Here is a 22,753-nt window from a genome sequence, read left to right as displayed (position 1 = left end):
TAATTTTCTTTTGTATACTTTTTTCCAACTTTCTTATACTGAGCATGTATTATTATTTTTTTTAAGTACCTACCCTGACAAACTTGTTCCAGAAATTTCACTAGGAGAAGAGTGACTCAGTGGAGAAGTGGAAGGTCTGAAGCTATCCTGGTCATCTTCTGAACTATGTCCACCATGCTCAGGAGGATTTTTCAAATCTATCAGAAAGGTGTATTTTTTAATGAGAATGGGAAAAAAAAACTTGCATAATTTTGTGAATGTGATCAATTACTGATACTTACCAACATTTTTAGGTGAGATTAAGAAATGGTTTCCAGAACTCACATGCTTTTCATTGTTACTTGTTTCACTAACACATTCATTTTGCCTCTGATTTTCTCTATTATTTTGCATTTCTTCATACTCTCCTGACAGCCAAAGGGATGTTACTCTGGGGCTCTTTACTAATGAATAACTATTAGACGTTGAAATGGATATTGAGGTAACTTTTTCACTGTTACCAGTATCTGGTGATTTGTCATCAATGGAATGTGTCTTCACGTCAACTACTGCACTCTCACACTCTCTTATACTAGTAAGAATTGAATTTGAAGAATTTATTGTTCTAAATGATTCCTGGTTTTCGCTCTCTCCATTTTCACCATGAAAAATAGCTGCTGTATTTTCTTCTGATTCTCTTATAGTTATACTAGAAGCACCTAAATCCATTGTATGGATGTTCTTTGTCATCCCTTCTTTTAGCAAAGATAAATCCCAAATGTCAGACACATCAGCTCTTGAAAAGTTTTCCAGTCCATTTTTGTAACTACTAAGTTCTGTTTTTTTAAGGTATTTCTCCATATCAAATGCACTGGATCCATTACTTTTTTCAGAATCATTAGATAAGAAATGAGGCAAAACGGAAGAGTCCTTTTGTTTACCATCCTCCTGCAAAGTCTTCTGTCTAGTTTTATTTGAAAGTGCCTTAATCATGGCAGCAAGTTGGGCAGGATCAGTACTCACTGATGTATTTGCAATAGCTGAAGCAATCGTGCTTATCCTGAGTATAGAATCGCCACCCTCAGGAAGCTTGCCTTTGCAGCTTTGGGGTTTGCTGTCCATGAAGAAAGTGTCCTATGAATGAGAAAACTTATATCAGATAAATTTATTTCAGGTCCACAGAGAGGCACATATTAGTTTAATTTTTATTTATAAATGCTACACAAGATTTAACAGCACCATTAGTGGTATAACAGTTAAATATCCTAAAGAAATATGACAGATGTCATCAACTTTAATCGAGTAGTGGATTATGTATATACTCTGATTATCAATTGTTAAAAAACAAAACAAAACAATCTTCTTGAGGAAAATGATGCTAAACCTGAATCAGAGAATAATTTAAAACCAAAATATTAAGATAAGAAGATTGAGAAGCCAATGTGCCAGAGTGACTGCCCAGTATAGTTCCTGATAATTTAATTAAATTGTTAGAATAATTTATAGGCAAGATATAAATAGAAATCATAGGTAAAAACTAAAATGGAACCAGAGCAAAGAAATAAGCTTATTTAATATTCAGATGTGCAAGTAAAGACTTCTGCCTCCAGTAATACCAGAAAAAGTTTTGTAAATGAATTGTTCCTGAGAGCAAGAAGATTTGGAGATATATTCAGAGATACCCCTTAAGAGGCATCAGAGAGGTTTAAAATTAATTAATTAATTAACTAATTAATTAAACTATGAGGCAAAAATTCAAAAGAAAGAATGACAAAGAGGTAAGTCCATTAAGGAAGATCCTTAGGGGATCTGCTGCTACAAAAAAGGTAGCTCATTAAACCTCAAAAAGAAGCTAAGCAAAGCTGTTCTTATCAGAGTAAGGGTATAAAACCTCCATTCAGAATATGCCAATTCAGCAGGGGGTGGACCTGGTCAACATTTCTCTTTAGGGAAAGAGGAAAGAAGAAGCAAAATTCAACTGATCCTGCTGAGGACTGTGGCTCAGCTTTAAATCAGCTCAGTCTCTGAAACTGGATTAAAGTGATCTGAGAGTGCTAGAGTTCTTTGTTCCCTTTCAGAAGCAAATATAAATCCTGTGAACAACTTATCCTATAAAAGTACACCCCTCAATCAACAACTGACACATGATATTCTAAGATAATGTGGCCCAAACCCAAGAAAAATGACCTGTGGAAGAACCAGAACACATCAGACTCCAAAACACAACCAAATCTAAAATCAAAACATAAACATCTAAAACGTAAGATCTAACATAAAATCTAAAACATAATTAAGGAGTTAAAAGACAATGCTGAGGACTTCTGACCAAGATGGAGGCATAGGTAGATGTACTTTGCCTCCTCACACAACCAAAAAAAAAAAAAAAAAGACAACAACAAATTAAAAACAAAAACAAAAACAAAGAGCTGCCAGAAAACATAACTGTTGTCCTATGGAAGTCAGACAACCAAGAAGTAAAAGAAGAAACATTAATTCAGACTGGTAGGAAGGGCAGAGACAGGCAGCTAGAGCAGAGAGGACATGCAGGAAGGCAGTGGCTGGACAACTGGGTGGAGGAGGCGATGGCCTGCGGATTAGGCAGTCCCATATTTGCATGCACATAAACCAGGAGGAACAACTGAGGAGGGAAACAGGCTGTGCAACCCAGGTTTCCAGCGTGGGGAAATAAAGACTCAAAACCTCTGCCTGTAAAAACCTGTGGTAATTGTGCTAGCAGGAGAAACTCCTAGACTCACATGAGACTTGGTTGGAGACCCACAAGGTCCTAGAATGTACTCAAGCTCACCCATGAGGTCATCAGCACCAGAAGGGCCCAATTTGCTTGTGAGAGGCAGGAGAAGTGACTAAAAGCTATCTGAGAGCCAAACAAGACCTCTTGTTCACATACAGCGCCACAACGCAGCAAAGTGGAGGGCCCCACACTGGCAAATACCTAACGCTCCACCACTTCCTAAGTAACAGGTTCCGAGAAACTAAAAAATATGGCCCAAATGAAAGAACAGATTAAAGCTCCAAAAACAGAACTAAGCAATGAAGAGCTATCCAACCTATCAAATGGAGAGTTCAAAGCACTGGTAATCAGGATGCTCAACAGAAATGGTTGAGTATGGTTGCAAAATAAAAGGAAAAAGTGAAGGCTATGCAAAGTAAAATATAGAAAAATACACAAGGAAACAACAGTTAAGGGAAGGATATTGGAGTCAAATCAACGATTTGGAGCACAAGGAAGAAGTACACATTCAACCAGAACATAATAAAGAAACAAGTATTCAGAAAAATAAGGAGAGGCTTAGGAACCTCTGGGACAGCTATAAACATTCCAACATTCAAATCATAGCAGTACCAGAAGAAGAAGAAAAGCAAGAAATTGAAAACTTATTTGAAAACTTCCTGAATCTGGCAAAAAAAAAAATAGACTTCCAGGAAGTCCAGGAAGCTCAGAGTCCCAAAGAAGTTGGACCCAAGGAAGCACACACCAAAGCACATCATAATTACATTACCCAAGATTAAATATAAGGAGAGACTCTTAAAAGCAGCAAGAGAAAAGGAGAGAGTTACCTATAAAGGAGTTCCCATAAGATTACGAGATAATCTCTCAAAAGAAACCTTGCAGGGAAGACAGGACTGGGAAGAAGTACTGCAAGTCATGAAAGGCAAGGACCTACATCCAAGATTACTTTCCCTGGCAAAGCTACCATTTAGAATGGGAGGGCACATCAAGTGCTTCCCAGATAATGTCAAGTTAAAGGAGTTAAACATCACCAAGCCCTTATTATATGAAATGTTATAGGGACTTACTACGAAAAAGAAGGTAATCAAAACTATGAACAGTAAAATGACAACAAACTTAAAACTATCAACAACTGAACCTAAAAAGAAAGAAAAGAAAAACAACTAAGCAAACAACTAGAATAGGAACAGAATCACAGAATCACACGAAGGGTTATCAGCGGGCAAGGGAGGAGGGGAGAATGGGGGAAAAGGTACAGGGAATAAGAAGCATAAATAGCAGGTATAATGTAGACAGGGGGAGGTTAAGAATATATAGGATATGGAGAAGCCAAAGAACTTACATGTATGACTCACGGCCATGAACTAAAGGGTGGGGGCAAATGCCATTCATACACTCCTTGGTGACATCACATCAAACCCAAACAAGGTTCCCGATGTTGTAGTCCTTCCAGAATTGCATCAGTGTCTTCCTCAACTGCAGCAATAGCCTCAGAATAGGTCCTCCTCAGGTAGTAGGCCTTAAAGCTACTGTAACTCCTTGATCCATTGGTTACATCAAAAAGGTGGTGTTTAGAGAAACACCACACTGATATTAAGATGAAGAACACCAATAAAAGAAGGATGTCTGAGTGCACTATCTACAATAAGCAAAATCTTGAAAGGTATGTTACTCTCCAAACACTACTTCTCAATTTTGCTGGCATCACTATTTAGGAGGGCATCTTGGAGAAGGTACTGGGTCACCCATAACTTCTTATTGCTCCTATAGGACACTGGAAATGGGTGTTTACTCTTACACTTGAAGGCCCTGGAGTTCTCATTATGCCAGAACACTAAGGGTTGCTTTCAATTTGTAGCAAGCAACATTGACCCAAAGCAAGGCTGTTAACCTTTCCTTAGAAGCCCTGAAACCCAACATTCACTTGGTCTGCTTGTGGATCAAAGTCCTTTCAGGCATCTGCTTCCAGAATAGGAAGGTTTTATTCATACTGAATATGTATTACGGCAAGTAATTTTCCTCCAAAATTTGTTTATCTAAAGTTTCTAAAAATTCTTCAGCCGCCTTTCATCAGCACTCACAGGCTCACCACTCACTTTCAGGTTATGTAATGAAAAACATTTCTTGAATTGTTAAACTACCCAGAGCTAGCAGTAAATTCAACAACGCAGTTGAATCCACCCTTACTTTTCAACATTGCAAACAAATTTTTTGCTTTCCATGATAATCATATTGCTAAAGGCCTACACTTCTGTCTCTGGTCTTCAATCCAGGTAGTTATAATATTCAAAAATGATTTAATGTAATTCACCTCAATACCAAAAGGAAAACCTTATGGTCACCTTCTTGAAACACAAAAATTCATTTGGCAAGATTAAATCTCCTTACAAGTTAAAAACAAAAACAAAACTAGCAAACAAATGTTAGACAGAAATTTCCTTCATTGATAAAAATACAGTGTACTTAACATTGAAAGATAAAATACTGAAAAACTTTCCCACTAAGTAGAGAAAACCCAAAATATTCACTTCTACTTAATGTTCCAAGGTGCAGTCAAGTAAAGCTAGACAAGGAAATGAAGGTATAAGAATTAGAAAGGAGAGAGGGAAGGTGGAGACGAGATTGGTGGGAGAAGAGTCCTCTTCCCCCTGCACACAGGTAAAACACCTAGCCAATCTTTTGAGGAACAGGGCAAACAGCCAATACTACCCCACCATATATGAAGATTGGGCACCAAAAATTGGGGAGGACACTGAAAAAATCAGATGTGAGAAAATAAAACCTGGAACTGTGAAAACACCAGAGCTGGATCCAAAGAGCGGTTGTCCCAGAAGCTGAGACAGTGAGACAAAGTTGACTTTGCTACTCCAGAGAACTCAGAAGAAGCTCTGAACACCAGGATCCCTGCTGGAAGAGGAAACCCACCAACAAAGGAACCACTAACAGATAACAACAGAAGGTGAAGGAGGGTATAGAAGCCACACTAATTGAACCCAGGACCAATCTGGAAATACAACTAAATGGTGGACCGATCTGGAAATACAATTAAATGGTGGAAATATTACTCAGAACACACAACTGAAGAAAACAGAAGAGAATCTGTAAAACCTTCCACACATGGAAGAACCAGCTTCAACACAACCTGCCTACATCTGCACAGCAGAATAGAAGAGGTGGTAGGTAGATGGAGTGACCTTCAGTAAAGCAGCTAGAGGGAATGACTCACCAAAGAAAGACCCAACAACAATCAAAACCCAAAGACATACAGAGAGGCAACATAAACATCAGCCCACAATCAGCAAGCTCAGGAGACTAAGGAGAGTGCACCACTGAATCTCACAGGTTTTCTACCATAGAAGTTCACTCCATAAACCCAGGGAATCAAAAATTATCAATTTAAGAAGCTGAGGCTAACAAGAAGAGTCTCACAAACAATGGGAAGACAAAGAAACAATCCCCAAATGAAAGGAAAGGAGGAAGCCTCAGAAAGAATGCTAAATGAAATAGAGGCAAGTCAACTGTCAGATATTGAGCTCAAAGCAATGATTATAAGGAAACTCAATGAGTTCACAGAGAATTACCAGAAACTACAAGGAAACAACAATGAACTCACTGCAAACTACATCAACATGAAAAAGGAAATGGAAACTATCAACAAGGGCCAAGGGGAAACGAAGAATACAATTTCGGAACTAAAGAACACAGTAGAAGGAATCACAATCAGGCTTCAGAAAGCAGAAGATTGGATCAGCGAGCTCGAGGACAACATAGAAAAAAGCACCCAGAAGGAGCAAGAAAAGGAAAATAGGCTCAGAAAGAATGAAAAGGAGTTAAGGGAAATGCAGGACAACATGAAACATAATAATACCTGTCTAATAGGAATACCAGAAGAAGAAGAGAAAGGGATAGAAAACCTCTTTGAAAAAGTAATGATGGAAAACTTCCCTAATTTGAGGAGAGAAAAAGTCACACAAATACAGGAAACACAGAGGGTCCCAATGAAGAGAAACCCAAAGAGGCCCACTTCAAGACACATCATAATTAAAATAGCAAAATTCCAAGATAAAGAGAGAATGTTAAAGGCAGAAAGAAAAACAGGAAGTAATATAAAAGGGAGACCTAATAAGACTAGCAGCTGACTTCTCAATGGAAATGCTCCAAGTCAGAAGGCAAAGGCAAGAAAGATTTCAAGTAATGAAAATCAGAGGCCTGCAACGAAGAATACTTTATCCAGCAAGGCTCTCAATTAAAATGGAAGGCCAAAGAAGGAGCTTCCTAGACAAAAGAAACCTCAAAGAATATACCTCCTCCAAGCCAACTCTGTAAGAGATGCTAAAGGGTTTGCTTTAAGAATAAGAAGAAAAACAGTCAAAGAGAGAGGAACACAGCTACAAAAAAATGGCAATGAATACCAATAATAACCTAAAACTTAAATGGATTAAATGTCCCAATGAAAAGACACACAATAGCAGAATGGATTAGAAAACATGACCCACACTGATGCATCTTACAAGAGACCCATCTCAGAACAAAAGACCTAAACAGACTGAAAGAGAAGGGCTGGAAGAAAGCAAATATTCCAAGCAAATGTCTAGGGAAAAAAAAAAAAAAACAGGGTAGCAATACTCATATCAGACAAAAGAGACTTCAAAAACAGAACCATAAAGAGAAACCAACAAGGTCACTTCATAATACTCAAGGGAATAATCAATCAAGAAGACATAAACATTGTAAATGTATATGAACCCAACACAGGAGCACCCAAATGCATAAAGAAAATCTTGGAGGACTTCAAGAAAGATATTGACAGCAACACAATTATAGTAGGAAATTTTAAACACCCCTCTGTGAAAAATGGACAGATCTTCCAAAGAAAATATCAACAAAGATATTGTGGCATTGAACAGTGCCCTAGATGAAATGGATTAACTGATATATACACAGCCTTTAATCCCAAAGAAGCAAAATACACAATCTTTTTAAATGCACATGGAATATTTTCAAAGATAGACCACATGACAGGACACAAAACAAGCCTCAACAAATTCAAAACAATTGAAATAATATCAAGTATTTTGTCCAACCACAAGGGACTGAAACTAGAAACCAACCTGAAGGAAAAAAACCCAAAACACTCTAACTCATGGAGACTGAATAGCATGCTATTAAACAATGAATGGGTTAAGAATGAGATCAAGGAAGAAATAAAAAGTTTCTGGAAACAAATGATAATGAACTCACAACAATCCCAAATTTATGGGACACAGTGAAGGCAGTCCTGAGAGGGAAGTTCATAGCAATACAGGACTACCTAAAGAAGACAGAAAAATTTCAAATGAACAACCTAACCCTATGCCTACAAGAACTTGAGGAACAACAACAAAGACAGCCCAGAGCAAGTAGAAAGAAGGAAATAACCAAGATCAGAGCAAAATTAAATGACATAGAGACTAAAAGTACAATTCTAAGGATCAATGAATCCAGGAGCTGGTTCTCTGAAATGATAAACAAAACTGAGAAGCCTTTAGGGAGGCTCATCAAGAAAAAAAGAGAGAGGACCCAAATAAACATAAGCAGAAATGAAAGAGGAGAGATTACAACTGATACCACAGAAATACAAAGGATTGTAAGAAATTCCTATGAAGAACTGTATGCTAAGAAATTTGAAAACCTAGATGAAACGGACAAATTTCTAGAAAAATATAATCTTCCAAAACTCAATGAAGAAGAAACAGAAAGCCTAAACAGATGATTAACAGCTGATGAAATTGAAACAATAATGAAAAAACTTCTGACACATTAAAGCCCTGAACCAGACGGTTTCACAGGAGAATTTTACAAAGCATTTAAGGGATAGCTAACCCCCATTCTCCCCAGATTATTCCAAGAAATTCAAGAATATGGAAGGACTTCCAAACTCTTTGATGAAGCCCAACATCATCCTAATCCCAAACTAGATAAAGACATAACAAAGAAAGAAAACTTCAGGTCAATATTGCTGATGAACATACATGCTAAAATTCTCAACAAAATATTGGCAAATCTCATCCAGTAATATGTTAAAAAGATCAAACACCATGATCAAGTGGGATTCATCCTAGGGATGCAAGGATGGTACAATATTCACAAATCAATAAACATAATACACCACATAAACAAAACAAAAGACAAAAATCACATGATCATATCAATAGATGCAGAAAACACAATTGATAAGGTATAGCACCCATTTATGATAAAAACACTCAGCAAAGGGGCAATAGAAGGAGCATTCCTCAACATAATAAAGGCCATATCTGAGACCTACAGCCAACATCATACTCAATGACAAAAACTTAGAGCCTTCCCACTAAGATCAGGAACAAGACAAGGATGCTGGCTTTCACCACTCCTATTCAACATAGTACTGCAAGTCTAGCCACAGCAATCAGACAAGAAAAAGAAATAAAAGGCATGCAAATTGGAAAGGAGGAAACAAAACTGTCACTGTTTGTAGATCACATGATACTGTACACAGAAAATCCTATAGACTCCACCAAAAAACTACTCAATCTAATAAATGAATTTGGCAAAACACCAGATACAAAGTCAATACTCAGAAATCAAAGGCATTTTTGTATACCAACAATGAAACATCAGAAACAGAAATCAGGTAAAACATCCCATTTGATATAGCAACAAGAAAAATAAAATACCTGGGAATAAACCTAACCAAGGAAGTAAAAGACTTGTACTCAGAAATCAACACAACACTGAAAAAGAAATTAAGGAGGACGCAAACAAATGGAAGCATGTACCACGCTCATAGATTAGAAGAATTAACATCATCAAAACAGCCATATTACCCAAAGTGATTTACAGATTCAATACAATCCCTATTAAAGTACCAATGACATATTTCACAGATATAGAACAAACATTTCAGAAGTTTATATGAAACCATAAACAACCCCAAATAGCTGCAGCAATTTTGAGAAAGAAGAACAAAGCAGGACATATCACAATACCTAATATCAAACTGTATTACAAAGCCACTGTAATCAAAACAGCCTGGTACTGGCATAAAAACAGGCACATAGACCAATGGAACACAATAGAGAGCCCTGAAGTAAACCCACTCTCTATGGTCAATTAATATTTGACAAAGGGGGAAGAAGCATAAATTGGAGTAAAAATAGCCTCTTCAACAAATGGTGTTGGGAGATCTAGACAGCTAAATGAAAAAAAAAAAAGAAACTCGATCACTAACTTACACCATACACAAAAATAAATTCAAGGTGGATAAAAGACTTAAATATAAGTTGTGCCACCATAAAAGTCCTAGAGGAAAACATCGGCAGGAAAATCTCAGAAATTCCATGCAGCAAAATCTTCACTTATATGTCTTCTAAAGCAAAAGACATAAAAGACAGAATAAATAAATGGGACTTCATCAAATTAGAAAGCTTCTACATGGCTAAAGAAAACAGCATTAAAATGAAAACAGAACCAACTCAATGGGAAAATATACTTGCCAATGATACCTCGGACAAGGGTTTGATCTCCAAAATATATAAAGAACTCAGATGACTCCACTCAGGAAGTCAAAAACCCAACTGAAAACGGGCAAAAGACTTGAACAGACACTTCTCCAAGGTGGACTTACAGAGGGCCCAGAGACATATGAAAAGATGCTCAGTATCTCTAGCCATCAGAGAGAAGCAAATTAAAACCACAATGAGATACCACCTCACACCAGTCAGTATGGCCATCATAAACAAATCAACAGACAAATGTTGGAGAGGACGCGGGGAAAAGGGAACCCTAGTGCACTGTTGGTGGGAATGCAGACCACTGCAGCGACTGTGGAAAACAGTATGGAATTTCCTCAGAAACTAAATTGGAACTGCCTTTTGACCCAGCAATTCTACCGCTGGGATTGTACCCTAAGAACCCAGAAACACCAGCCCAAAAGCACCTATGCATCCCAATGTTCATAGCAGTACAATTTACAATAGCCAAGTGCTGGAAGCAGCCTAAGTGCCCATCAGCAAAGGAGCGGATCAAAAAACTATGGTACATTTACACAGTGAAATTCTACGCAGCAGAAAGAAGGAGCTCCTACACTTCATCACAGCATGGATGGAAGTGGAAAGCATCATGCTAAGTGAAGTAAGCCAGGCAGCGAGGGACAAATACCCTATGATCTCACCTTTAACTGGAACATAATCAACAAAAGAAATATGCACACGAAACATAACCAGAGACATTGAAATTAAGAACAATCAATAATAGCCGGAGAGAAGCAGGGAGGGGACAGAGGGAATAAGGGGTTTCAGGAGCTACTATAAAGGACACATGGACAAAACTAAGGGGGAGGGTGGAAAGAAGGGAGGGAGGTGGGTTTGGCTGGGATGGGAAGGAGTGGTGGGGAGGAAATGCAGACAACTCTAATGGAGTAACAATAAAGTCATTAAAAAAAAGAATTAGGAACAAAACTGTAATTCTCAGATGATATAACTATATATACAGAAAAATACCAATGAATCTACAGGTATTTATTAAAGTTAATAATAAATTTAGCATGGTAGCTGAATATAAGGTGAATATATTTTAAAAATATATTTCTGTTTAGCCACAACAAATGGAAAATGAAGTTAAGAAAGATATTATGAAAATAGTTGTCCTGGCTGGTGTGGCTCAGTGGATTGAGCAGGGGCCTGCGAACCAAAGTCTCACAGGTTCAATTCTCAGTCAGGGCATATACCTAGGTTGCAGGCCAGTCCCCCAATAGGGAGAGCTTGAGAAACAACCACATGTTGATGTTTCTCTCCCCTTTTTCTCTTTCACTTTCCCTCTCTCTAAAAATAAATTTAAAAAAAGAAAGAAAATAGTGTTTCAACAACTTAGGAAGAAATCTAACAAAGATGTACAAAATCCCTACACAAAAGGATCATAAAATACAGAAAGAATTTAAAACTTAAATTGAAGTATGTGTCATTTTCATGGATAAAAAGACTCAATATTATAAAGATGTCAATTTTATTGTTTTACAGATTAAATGCAATCCCAATTAAAAGCTCAACAGGGTTGCTGGTTGGTTGGTTCATAGAAGGTAACAATTTGATTATAAAACATATGCAAAATTTCAAATAGCCAAAAATAGCCAAGATACTTTTATGTAACTATAAAAGGGAGGACCCAGTCTATTAATATCAAGACTTACTATAAAGCTACAATATTCAACAATGTTACACTGACATATACAGACATTAGATCCCAAATGTCCATCAACAGCAGAATGGATATATTAAGTGAAAAATATTCATAAGAGAATACTACATAGTAATGAAAACAAGCTTCTTACATAATTGCACCTACAAACACATGTGAAACAAAGAAAAAAAGAATATATGCTACATGATTTCTTGTATATAAAGTTCTAAAACAGGTTATATTAACATAGTGCTGAGGTCAGACAGGGGGAAGTAGTGTTCAGGAGTGGCAAATAATGGTTTCCAGACTGTTGGCTCTTTCTTGATCTGGTATATGCATGATATACAAGTTGTGGTAACTCATTAACTGAAAGTTTGTTTCATAAACTACTTCATATGTTCATTATACACTGATAAAAATGTTTTTACAAATTTAAAGGACACATAAAATTGAATCAACAAAAAAAACCAACCATGCATATTGCATATATTTTTCACACGTGACCTTATCTTGATCTTAGACAAGAACTGAAGTGGGTTTAGCTGTCCTTCATGAAAGGCTTATGATACCTCTGTTATGCCTTCATTGGCAGTTAATGTGACATCATTTTCATCCACTTGTGAAATACTCTCCAGTTCTTCGGCCTGAAGTGTAACTGATCCTGCACTTAATTGTGGCTTGGATTGTTCATTTAAATCTCCTGTAGGAAATATACAATACTCAACTTATATCTACACATTATCACATAGAAACAATCTGTGAGTTGAGGATCACTCAACAAAATTGCCAAGGAAGAAATATTTTACTCCACATACCAGTCATACACACAAAAACTGAATAAATGTACAGTCACTAAGACAAAGGGCCAACCATTGTTAATTTGGCTAAATTCTGCACAGTCTAAATTTCGAACAAAGTGGATTTCAATTTCTCCCCTGCAAATACTAACAAACTCATTTAATATTTTCACATCTAAACATTTCACAAATACACAATAAGCTGAATTTAAAAACGATTACTTTTTTACAATAGTCAAAACTCAACTAATTATATACGTGGAGTATATTTATTCCAACTCCCCTATTAGAATACAGGATCTTTAAGGACTAGAGCATATCTTATAAAATTTTATATGCCATGTAGCACCAGGCATTATACTAGCAAAAAGCAGCATTTTGTTCATTGTATATTAACCAAAAAAATTTTATTTTAAATATTTACCATAGGTATTTATTATACTTAGACTATCCCAGTCTAAATCTCAAAATACCTCTAATTAAATAGTCTATCTAAACAGTAAATATAATAGCTGTACTTCATTAATTTAATTGTTTAATAGGCTGAGGTTAACTAGCCTATTTGAATAAATTATATTTCATTTATTTTAATTTTTACAAATGTATTTAGGTGGATTTTAGATGACTTACTTCCAATTTAGGTTTAAAAGGCAATGTTGGATTATATAATCAAATCTAAAAAAGTTCTAAGTGGTTTATATTAATACATTTTCACTCATTAAGAACACAGTCACACAACTACTTAATTTGTGAGTTTTAAAACAGGTTACAAAAAATTCCTTCATTTAATCCATTACCTGAAAATAGATCATGGTTAAGATGAGCCATATCATTTTCCAAATTACTTCTTGATAAATCAGATTTTCCTATTAAAGCAACAGGTTCTCTCTTCTCTGGTGATCTAATAAAATAACCAAATGATGGCTACAAAATAAACATGTGAATTATTTTCTTAATTTTCAACTGCTTTGAGAAATTCTATACTATTTTATTTAATATTGGTAGCCTAACTAAATGACTTCAACAAAGTAATTTTTTTCTTTCCATTTAAACTTAAATTAGTAAAGATAAACTTTAAAAGTCCAACAGAACCTTTCATGTCCTTACTGCTAGTTATCTTTAATGATCAGAATATTGTCAAGTAACTTGCCCCTACCAAGAAACCCTAATTAAAACAACCCAGAAATGACTCTTTGTTCCTTCAGTAATTATTACTGAGCATCTATTATGTGCTGAAACTGTTAATAAACATGAATGAGAAAAGATAAAACATCCTGCCTTCCAGGAATTTATAGTATATGAATATTATATACAATAAATATTAAAATCTATATTAAAATTAGGTATCTTCCTACTAACTTAGCTGAAAGGTTCAGAAATGTTTATGTTCTATGAGCTTGCTAAAGGGCAGGAAATTCCCACCTGTCTTGTCCTAGAAAAATTTTCACATGATAAACATAAAATGTGAACTCATTAGCCTTGGTTGCTGTGGCTCAGTGGGTTGGGTGTTGTCCCACAAACCAAAAAAGGTCACTGGTTCAATTCCCAGTCAGGGCACATGCCTGGGTTGCAGACCAGGTTCCCCAGTTGGGGGCGTGCCAGAGGCAACCAATCGATGTTACATCAATGTTTATCTCTATTTCTTTCTCCCTTCCTTTCCCCATCTCTAAAAATAAATAAATAAAATCTTTTTTAAAATGTGAATTCATTAAATGCACTCAATTTTTGGTCAATCTTCACTTGGAAATTTCTTCCCTTGATTCTGCAATTTCAATGCAAGTAACATTCATAACTAATACCAAAACAGAAATTCCAAAAGATAGATCCATTTTTCCATGATCCAGTGCTTTGCTCAACTGTTTAACAAGAATTCAGTTACTCTTCAACTCCAATCACAATGTCAAAAATTCCAATTGATCCTGGCAGAAAAGCCCACCTCTCTAAAGTGTTTTCATTTTTTAATTCACTGCACAGATGGGACCCACAGTTCACTTTCAAATTTAAGTTCTGTAGATAAACTATGAGTTCTAACACCATAGCTATTATTTTAAATTATACTCTTAGTGAAATCCAGTATTAATAAACACTTTGTCCAATAACCTTAATTCCCTATATGGAATTTATCAACAAGTCTTTTGACTCTAACTCTAATCCCTAAATTTTTCTGTTTCTTTAATATCATCCTAGAACCCCGACTTCATCACATCTCTTCCCATATGCTAAGCCTCTGCCTGCTTCTACTCTTCCTCTGTGGTTCACTGACCTTCTCCACCCAGGACCCTGACATACATGGTAGCATTCTGTCACACATAGGAGACTGGCCCAGGCACCACAACAAAGTTGCTCCTGGCCTCCAAGAACTTCTTCCCAGTTAATTTCAGATGAATCCAAATCCTACATGGACTCTTCAGGATCTGGCCATTGCCTACTTTTACCATTTAGTCCATCCTGCCTTTCCCTACTCTCCCACCCCACAGTTTAGTTTCAAACTTAAGTTGTATAAATTCTTATTAGCTCTATTTGTCTGCTTTTTCTTCCTCCAATATGACACTACAGTTCCTACCTTCATATATATAGTCTCCATGTAGTGGGAATAGGTTCCATCCAGATCTTTGACGACTGTATCCTTCTTTTTCATCATTTAGGTCAAGTTCAATGCCATCTCCTAAGGTGTCACCCTGACCACCACAGCTAAAGCAGCACCTTATCCTTACCCATTCTCCAGAGAGCTTATCACTATTGCTTGCATTTTTAGTTTCTTACATGTATTACATCTTATTAAACCAAACACTCCTATATTTCAAAATGTTTTTGAACAGCAGTTTAAAAATCCAACTTTTAAATTCTTCCCACCAACCAATCACGTAGCAATAGCAAATAACAGGTATTCAATATTTCCGCATGATAGGTTTCATGCTAAATACTTCACTTGCATCATCACATTTAATTCTTATAAAACTTATAAACATTCCATTTTAGAAATTGGAAAATTAAGGCATAGAGGAGTTAAATAAATTGTCCCATGTCACAGAACTGGTTAAAAGGCAGAGCTAAGACTGCATCAGTCTGACTATTAAATCAAATATTCTAACATGTCACTACTCTGTCTCTGCTATAGAGATACTACGCTGTAGGTATAAAATTTAAAATCCATCATAAAATTCAAAATATAATGACTAGTCAATTTAACCACTTCCAGCATGCATTATACTTACTCTTTTCACATTGTAACCACCACCAAGGCAACCAAGAGCTTCAGATCTTTGAGCAAAGAACTCTCCTAAAGATAGACGCAAATAACTGGCATCATCTTTGTTTAAATCTGATGTGCTGAGTGATTTCCTCAACAAATTATAATTAATTGAAGTTCCCCATGACACATCCCCTGGTGCAAATGAAGTGTTCTGGGAATCTATATTTTCTTCCTAGAAAGAAAGTTATTGTTTCATTTTATTTCCCCAGCAAGTCTTTTTTCTGTTCTTCTCATATTAAAACAAAACAAAACAAAAAAAAAACTCAACTACAAATATTTAAGCATTTAAATTTTTTTTAAATTTGGACAAATTCAAGCTTAACCAGCTAATACAGGTAATGAAGTCCAGAAGAGAAATTTAGTTTTGCAAACTTGAGTTATAATATGTGTTATTTTAATACGTTGCTTAATCAAACACTGATTTTCATTAATATAAATCGTTAGAAAGAAAGATATTTTCAATAAAAACAAATAGAATTGCTTCATTTTAAAACATGGTTAAAAACTATGGAAATAAGGTGATTTTAAGCAAATTAAATATTATTTCAGTATGCTAGTTCTTTTTCAATTAATAATTTAGACTGTGAAAAAAAAGCAGAAATTATCTAAGTATGAGAAAAGCAAGAGTAATTCCATACTATGTCTATTTGGATAGAAATAAAAATTATGCTACATTTAAATTAATACAGGAAAATTGTTAAAATTTGATTTGTCAATAAAATACAAACCTGCATGAATTGGTGTTCTTTATTAAATTCTTCTTCATCTTGTGCAATCAAATCCATTGCCTCAGCTTAAAAAGAATAGGTGTATAAAATTACAGTAATGTCAATTAAATATTAGCATATAAATAAACTTCAGTTAGTTAGGAAATAAAATACTAAAGAAATAAATTTTTTTAAAACTATGTGACAGCTTTCTACCACACAACTGATGCATCTACATTAAGTACATGTCCACAGCTCTCAAACTTTTGCTAATCAATACCCTACTGTAATTGATTTCATCAGTTACTAATGTGCCCCAATTCACAAAAGGGGTTTACAATATAAGCTTTTTGTTTTTAAAATATTCACATTAATTTTAGCTTTAAAGATTTGGCACACCCGAGTTAAGGTATTCCCCCATGAATGCCCTTGGGATTTCACCTGGACAAATCAAACTGACAAGCCATTTATAAATTCATCATGAAGATATCTATTGGGGTACCCAATCACCTGTTTGCCCATAACTGCCCCAGGTTTAGAAAGGAAGAGTTCCACATCCCAGCAAACCCCAAAGCCTGGGCAAATAGGGACTGGTGATCACCAGGTGTCTGTCGTCAAAGTTCCTATGAGCAACTCACTTCACCTTAGGGAAATGAATGGACCCAAATCAACCTCTAAGCCAAGGCCACAAACTGAATGCTGCAGGGGTGAATGAGCAAAGAGGGCCAGGAATATCACAATAGGAAATGGTTGGACAATGGCAAACTAGAAAGCATATGCTCCTGCTCAAGGTATTAGAATTAAAGAGAATTTTAAACATGTCGGCTAATTCAGAAAAATCTGCAGGTTAGACTCTAGACTGCCTGTCTGTTACACACTCTAGGCCTTTGCCTGGTACTTCAGAATAGTAGCAGGAAAGGGAAAAGTGAATAACAACTCAGTGAAGCTATGATTTGGAATGGAAGGGCACATAAAGTGCTTCCCAGATAAAGTAAAGTTAAAAGAGTTCATCATTACCAAGCCCTTATTATATGAAATGTTAAGAGACTTATCTAAGAAAAAGATAAGAAATACGAACAGTAAAATGACAACAAACTCACACTTATTAACAAACCAAAACCAAAACCAAAACTAAAACCAAAACCAAACTCAAACTAAGCGAACAACTAGAACAGGAACAGGATCACAAAAATGGAGCTCACGTGGAGGGTTATCAGTGGGTGAGTTGGTAGGGAGAGAAAGCGAAAGGTACAGAGAATAAGTAGCATAAATGGTACGTAGAAGATAAACAGGGGGAGGTTAAGAATAGTATAGGAAATGTAGAAGCCAAAGAACTTATATGCATGACCCACGAACATGACCTAGAGGGAATGTGGGTGGAAGGGATGTGCAGGGCACAGAGGAATGAAGGGGCTCAGGGAATGGGACAACTATAATAGCATAATCAATAAAATGTATTTAAAAAATAAAATAAAGTAAAATGACTTTGACATATAAAGATTATACCCTTGGGCCATTCTTTTCTGAGTATCTCCCCTTACATTTTCAAAATTCCCTTCCCCCTTCTTATTAAAAGGCTCCTATTTCTATTAAAAGTCTCCCATTCCATTCATATGCTCCCCTGGACCTGATTTCCCTTGGTCCTTTGTTTTCTTCCATCAAATTTAAATAGTTTTCCATACTCATGTTCTCCATTTCCTCACCACTCATACTAGTCATACCACAAGTATGGCTTCATTAAATTCCTCCATTATTAATTTCTCCTTTTAATAATAACATGCTTACATAATTCAAAATTTAAAAGGCATATACATGTACACTATGCTTCAATATAGACTTTTTAGAAATTAACCAAAAGACATAAAAGGGAATAAACACTGAAATGTCTCCCCTACATCTCTAACTCCACATACCACACCTCCAGAAGTAACTAGTGTGTAAGTACCCTGAAACCCCTAGCTATTTTAATCTATTTCATTTTTGAGTTCAAGTAGCTAGAAGTTCCTGCAATCCATTTCTTTCTTAAAAAATCTCTCCAATGTATGCATTTATAAATATGTGTGCCCTCCCCTCTTCCTCCTTTTTACTCAAACGTTAGAATATTTTATATGCTTTTCTGTCTTGGACTTTATTTTGGTTATCATTCTACAACAGTACAGAAAGAGCTCCTTTGTCTTTTTTTATAGTCACAGGGAATTTCCTGATATGGATGCAACTAACTTAGTCCCCTATTTTGCACATCCATGGTGCTTCCAACCTTTTATTATAAACAATGTCCAAGTAATAACATTACACATACATTACATACCCTTTATGCAAGTGTACATGAAGAATAAATTCCCAGAACTGCTTGGTTAAATAAAATATACATTTGTAATTTTTTAGATGCTACAATATTGCCACACCTAGAGGCTGTGCCTATCAAGTGTCAGAATACTTATTTCCCTCACACTCTTACCAACATAGTTTTATTACCAAACTTTTGGATCACTGCCAATGAAATAACTGAAAACTACTACCTTGGACTGGTTTCACTCTGCATCTTTCTATAAGTAAGAATGAACAATTCTGTATATTTAACAATCATTTTATTTCCTTTTCTATATTGTTTACATCCTTGCCCAACTGTACACTAAGTAGTTGGTCTTCTTCTTATTATTTATTAGAACTATTTACAGATTAGGGAAATTGGCCCTTAATCTATAACATGAATTAAAATTACTTTTTCTCAGTTTGATGACTAATTTTAAGAACTTTTTATCAAAGCATAAAATACCTATGAAAGTGTACGTAAGTGTACAACTGAATGAATTTTCACAATCTGAACACACGTGTAGATACATCAACACTCCACATCAAGAAACAAATCATTGACAGCACCCAAAAGGCCTCTGGAGCTTCATTCTGTCACTACATGCCTTTTCCACAGTAACCACTCTATTTGCTTCTTACTTCACAGAGCAGGGTATGTTTGAACTGTATACAAAAAGAATTACATAGTATGCATTCTTAGTCAGCCTTATTTTATTCAATATATTTGTGAAATTCATCCACACTGCTACAAGTGGTTCTACATCATTCCCATTGCTACACAGCACTGCAATGTATAAATAAAAACAACCCATTCATTCACTGTTAATGGGAATTTCGGAGTTTCTAGTGTAGAACTAATGTATTTATATACAGTACTGCTACAAATATTCTTAGTATACGTCTTTGGTGAATATATATACCTCATATACTGGGTATACATACTAACTGTGTCATAAAGTGTAAAGTTCATAAATTTCATCTTCACAAGACACTGCCAAACGACTGTGCATAATGTTTGTTTCAATTTACACTGTCACCAGCAACCACCTAAGAAAACCATTACCACTGACTTAAGTGACAAAATCAATATCCACTATCCAATGTGTACCCTAGTCCTTTCTAAATCCACATATTGTTGAGCAAACTGTTAACTTTACGTCCAACTTCTGAATTATATTTCCAACTACCAAATATTCCCAGCTCAAAACACAATCACCTGAAGTTCTAGTTTCTTCCCCATCTCATTTAATAGTATTGGCATTTCCCCAAGTAACAGGTCACCAATCTCAATCTTTTCTTGACTCTTTACTATCCACAGAAATCCAGCCACAAAATTCTAACCATTCTATCTCCACATCTTTAATTAGCTACTTCTTTTTATTCTCACAATGACACCAAGATTTCTAAAATATCCTAAGGCATCTCTCTCATTCACCTGATCATCACTGCCAGAGGACTTCCAAAGCAACTTGGACAAGCAACTGATCAGTGGTTCCCTACTACTTACCAAACAAGCCCTATATTTTGGGGTAATCAAACCTCTACAAACTCCCCAACCCTACTGTTCCTCTTCAGCTTCATCTCACCATCTTATACAACCCTCCCATTCCCATGTCTTGCCATAAATGCCAGCCACATTAAACTATTAATCATTCTCAAAACATGTCCATGCTTTCTCATCTCATTCTCTTTCAGTGGGTTTCCATTCCACTTGAAATTTGTCATGCCCCCAAATATTTACTTGTTGAAACTTTACTTCAAAAACAACCTATGTGAAATCCTTCTGCTACCCACTCAAGCATGTTTTCACTTCTAAACTCCAAAGCATTTGATTTGTATATCTTTTTAAGTATATTTGATTGAGTATGCTATTACAGCCATCCCAATATTTTTCCCTTTTATCCCACTCAACCCTGCACCCACCCTCCAGCACCATTCTGTCTCCCTTAGTTCATGTCCATGGGTTGTACATGTAAGTTCCTTGGCTTCTCCATTTCCTGTATGATTCTTAACCTTCCACTATCTATTTTGTACCTATCAATTATGCTTCTTATTCTCTGTACCTTCCCCCTCCCATTCTTACTCTCCTTCTCTAAACTGATAACCACCAATGTGATCTTCATTTCTGTGATTCTGTTCCTGTTCTAGTTGCTTAGTTTTTGTTTTTAAGGTTCAGTTGTTAATAGCTGTTTGTCATTTTACTGTTCATACTTTTTGATCATCTTTTTCTTCAATAAGTCCCTTTAACATTTCATATAATAAGGGTTTGGTGATTATGAACTCCTTCATTTTTTAAAAAAAGACTTTATTTATTTATTTTTAGACGGGGAGAGGATGGGAGAAAGAGAGGGAAACATCATTGTGTGGTTGTCTCTCAAGCACCCCCTACTAGGTAACTGGCCTGCAACCCAGGTATGTGCTCTGACTGGGAATTAAACCAGCAACCCTTTGGTTTGCAGGCCCATGTTCTATTCACTAAGCTACACGAGCCAGGGCTTCAACTCCTTTTACTTGACCTTATCTGGGAAGCACTTTATCTGCCTTTCCACTCTAAATCATAGCTTTGCTGGGGATAGTAATCTTGGAAGTAGGTCCTTGCCTTTCATGACTTTGAATACTTCTTTCCAGCCCCTTCTTGTATGGAAGGATTTTTTGATGAATCAGGCAGCTGGTCTTATTAGAACTCATTTGTAGGTAATTGTCTCCTCTTGCTGCTTTTGAGATTCTCTCCTTATCTTTAATCTTGGGTAATGTAATTATAATGTGCCCTGGTGTATGCTTTCCTGGGTCCCAGAATTCCCTTGGTATTCTTTGGGGCTCTCTTAGCATCCTGGACATACATGTCTAGTTCCTTGGTGAGATTGGAGCAGTTTTCCTTCATTATGTTTTCAAGTAAGTTTTCAATTTCTTGTTCTTCTTTTTGCTCTGGCAACCTTATCATTTGGATGTTGGAATGTTTATTAAAGTTATGCCAGAAGTTCCTAAGCTTCTCCTCATCTTTTGAGTCCTTATTTCTTCACTCTGTTCTGGTCAGATGTTTATTTCTTCCTTTTGTCCCAAGTCATTGATTTGAGTCCCAGTGTCCTTCCCTTCCCTGTTGGTTCCCTGTATATTTTCCTTTATTTCACTTTGTATAGCCTTCACTTCTATTTTGCATCCATACTCAATCATTTCTGTGGGCACCTGATTACCAGTGTTTTGAACTCTGCATCTGATAGGTTGTCTATCTCCTCGTTGCTTAGTTCTTTTGCTTGAGTTTTCATTTGTTCTTTCATTTGGGCCTTATTTCTCTGTCTCAGTGCACCTGTTATGTTATAAGGGGCAGAGCCTTAGATATTCATCAGGGCGGGGCAACCTACTTTGCCCTGTTACAGCATATGTGGAGAAGGAGTCAGAGAAGGAACTGACCAGTCAGATCTCCTTGCTCTGCTCTCGCCCCACTTTCTGTCACTCCCCTTGCTTCCCACAATCAAATTGGGCCCTTGTAGGAGCTGATTCACAGGTGGATGGGCTTGTGTACATTCTAGGATCCCGCAGGCCTCTCCAAAGGACTCTTCTGTGAGACTGGGAGTTTCTCGCCCCACCACAACCCCTACAGGTTTTTACAGCCAGAGATTGAGGCTTTATTTCCTCCCATTGGGACCCTGGGTCAGGCTGTTTGTCTCACTCCCCAGTTGTTCCTCCTGGCCAATCTACACACAAACATGGAAAATTCTGTCCACCAGCTACCACCTTGCTGCACATCCTCTCCGCCCCA

At 36.3% G+C, this 22,753-nt stretch overlaps 1 protein-coding gene across 4 annotated transcripts in view; it reads right to left on the bottom strand.

Annotated features, from left to right (window-relative positions):
* Positions 1 to 22,753, bottom strand: part of CEP192 (centrosomal protein 192) — a 137,907-nt gene that overhangs the window by 72,687 nt on the left and 42,467 nt on the right. For all 4 annotated transcript variants that reach the window (XM_036009352.1, XM_036009351.1, XM_028523803.2 and 1 more), the window contains exons 12-17: positions 16,705 to 16,769; positions 15,939 to 16,148; positions 13,521 to 13,647; positions 12,496 to 12,626; positions 282 to 1,113; positions 74 to 197 (exon numbers count right to left, since the gene is read on the bottom strand). In XM_036009352.1, coding sequence (XP_035865245.1) covers positions 74 to 197; positions 282 to 1,113; positions 12,496 to 12,626; positions 13,521 to 13,647; positions 15,939 to 16,148; positions 16,705 to 16,769 — 1,489 coding nt within the window. The remainder of the gene's footprint in view (positions 1 to 73; positions 198 to 281; positions 1,114 to 12,495; positions 12,627 to 13,520; positions 13,648 to 15,938; positions 16,149 to 16,704; positions 16,770 to 22,753) is intronic.

The sequence above is a fragment of the Phyllostomus discolor genome, chromosome 9 (assembly GCF_004126475.2).
Source record: "Phyllostomus discolor isolate MPI-MPIP mPhyDis1 chromosome 9, mPhyDis1.pri.v3, whole genome shotgun sequence".
In the NCBI taxonomy this organism is placed as follows: Eukaryota; Metazoa; Chordata; class Mammalia; order Chiroptera; family Phyllostomidae; genus Phyllostomus; species Phyllostomus discolor.
This window is presented reverse-complemented; position numbering and strand designations above follow the sequence as displayed.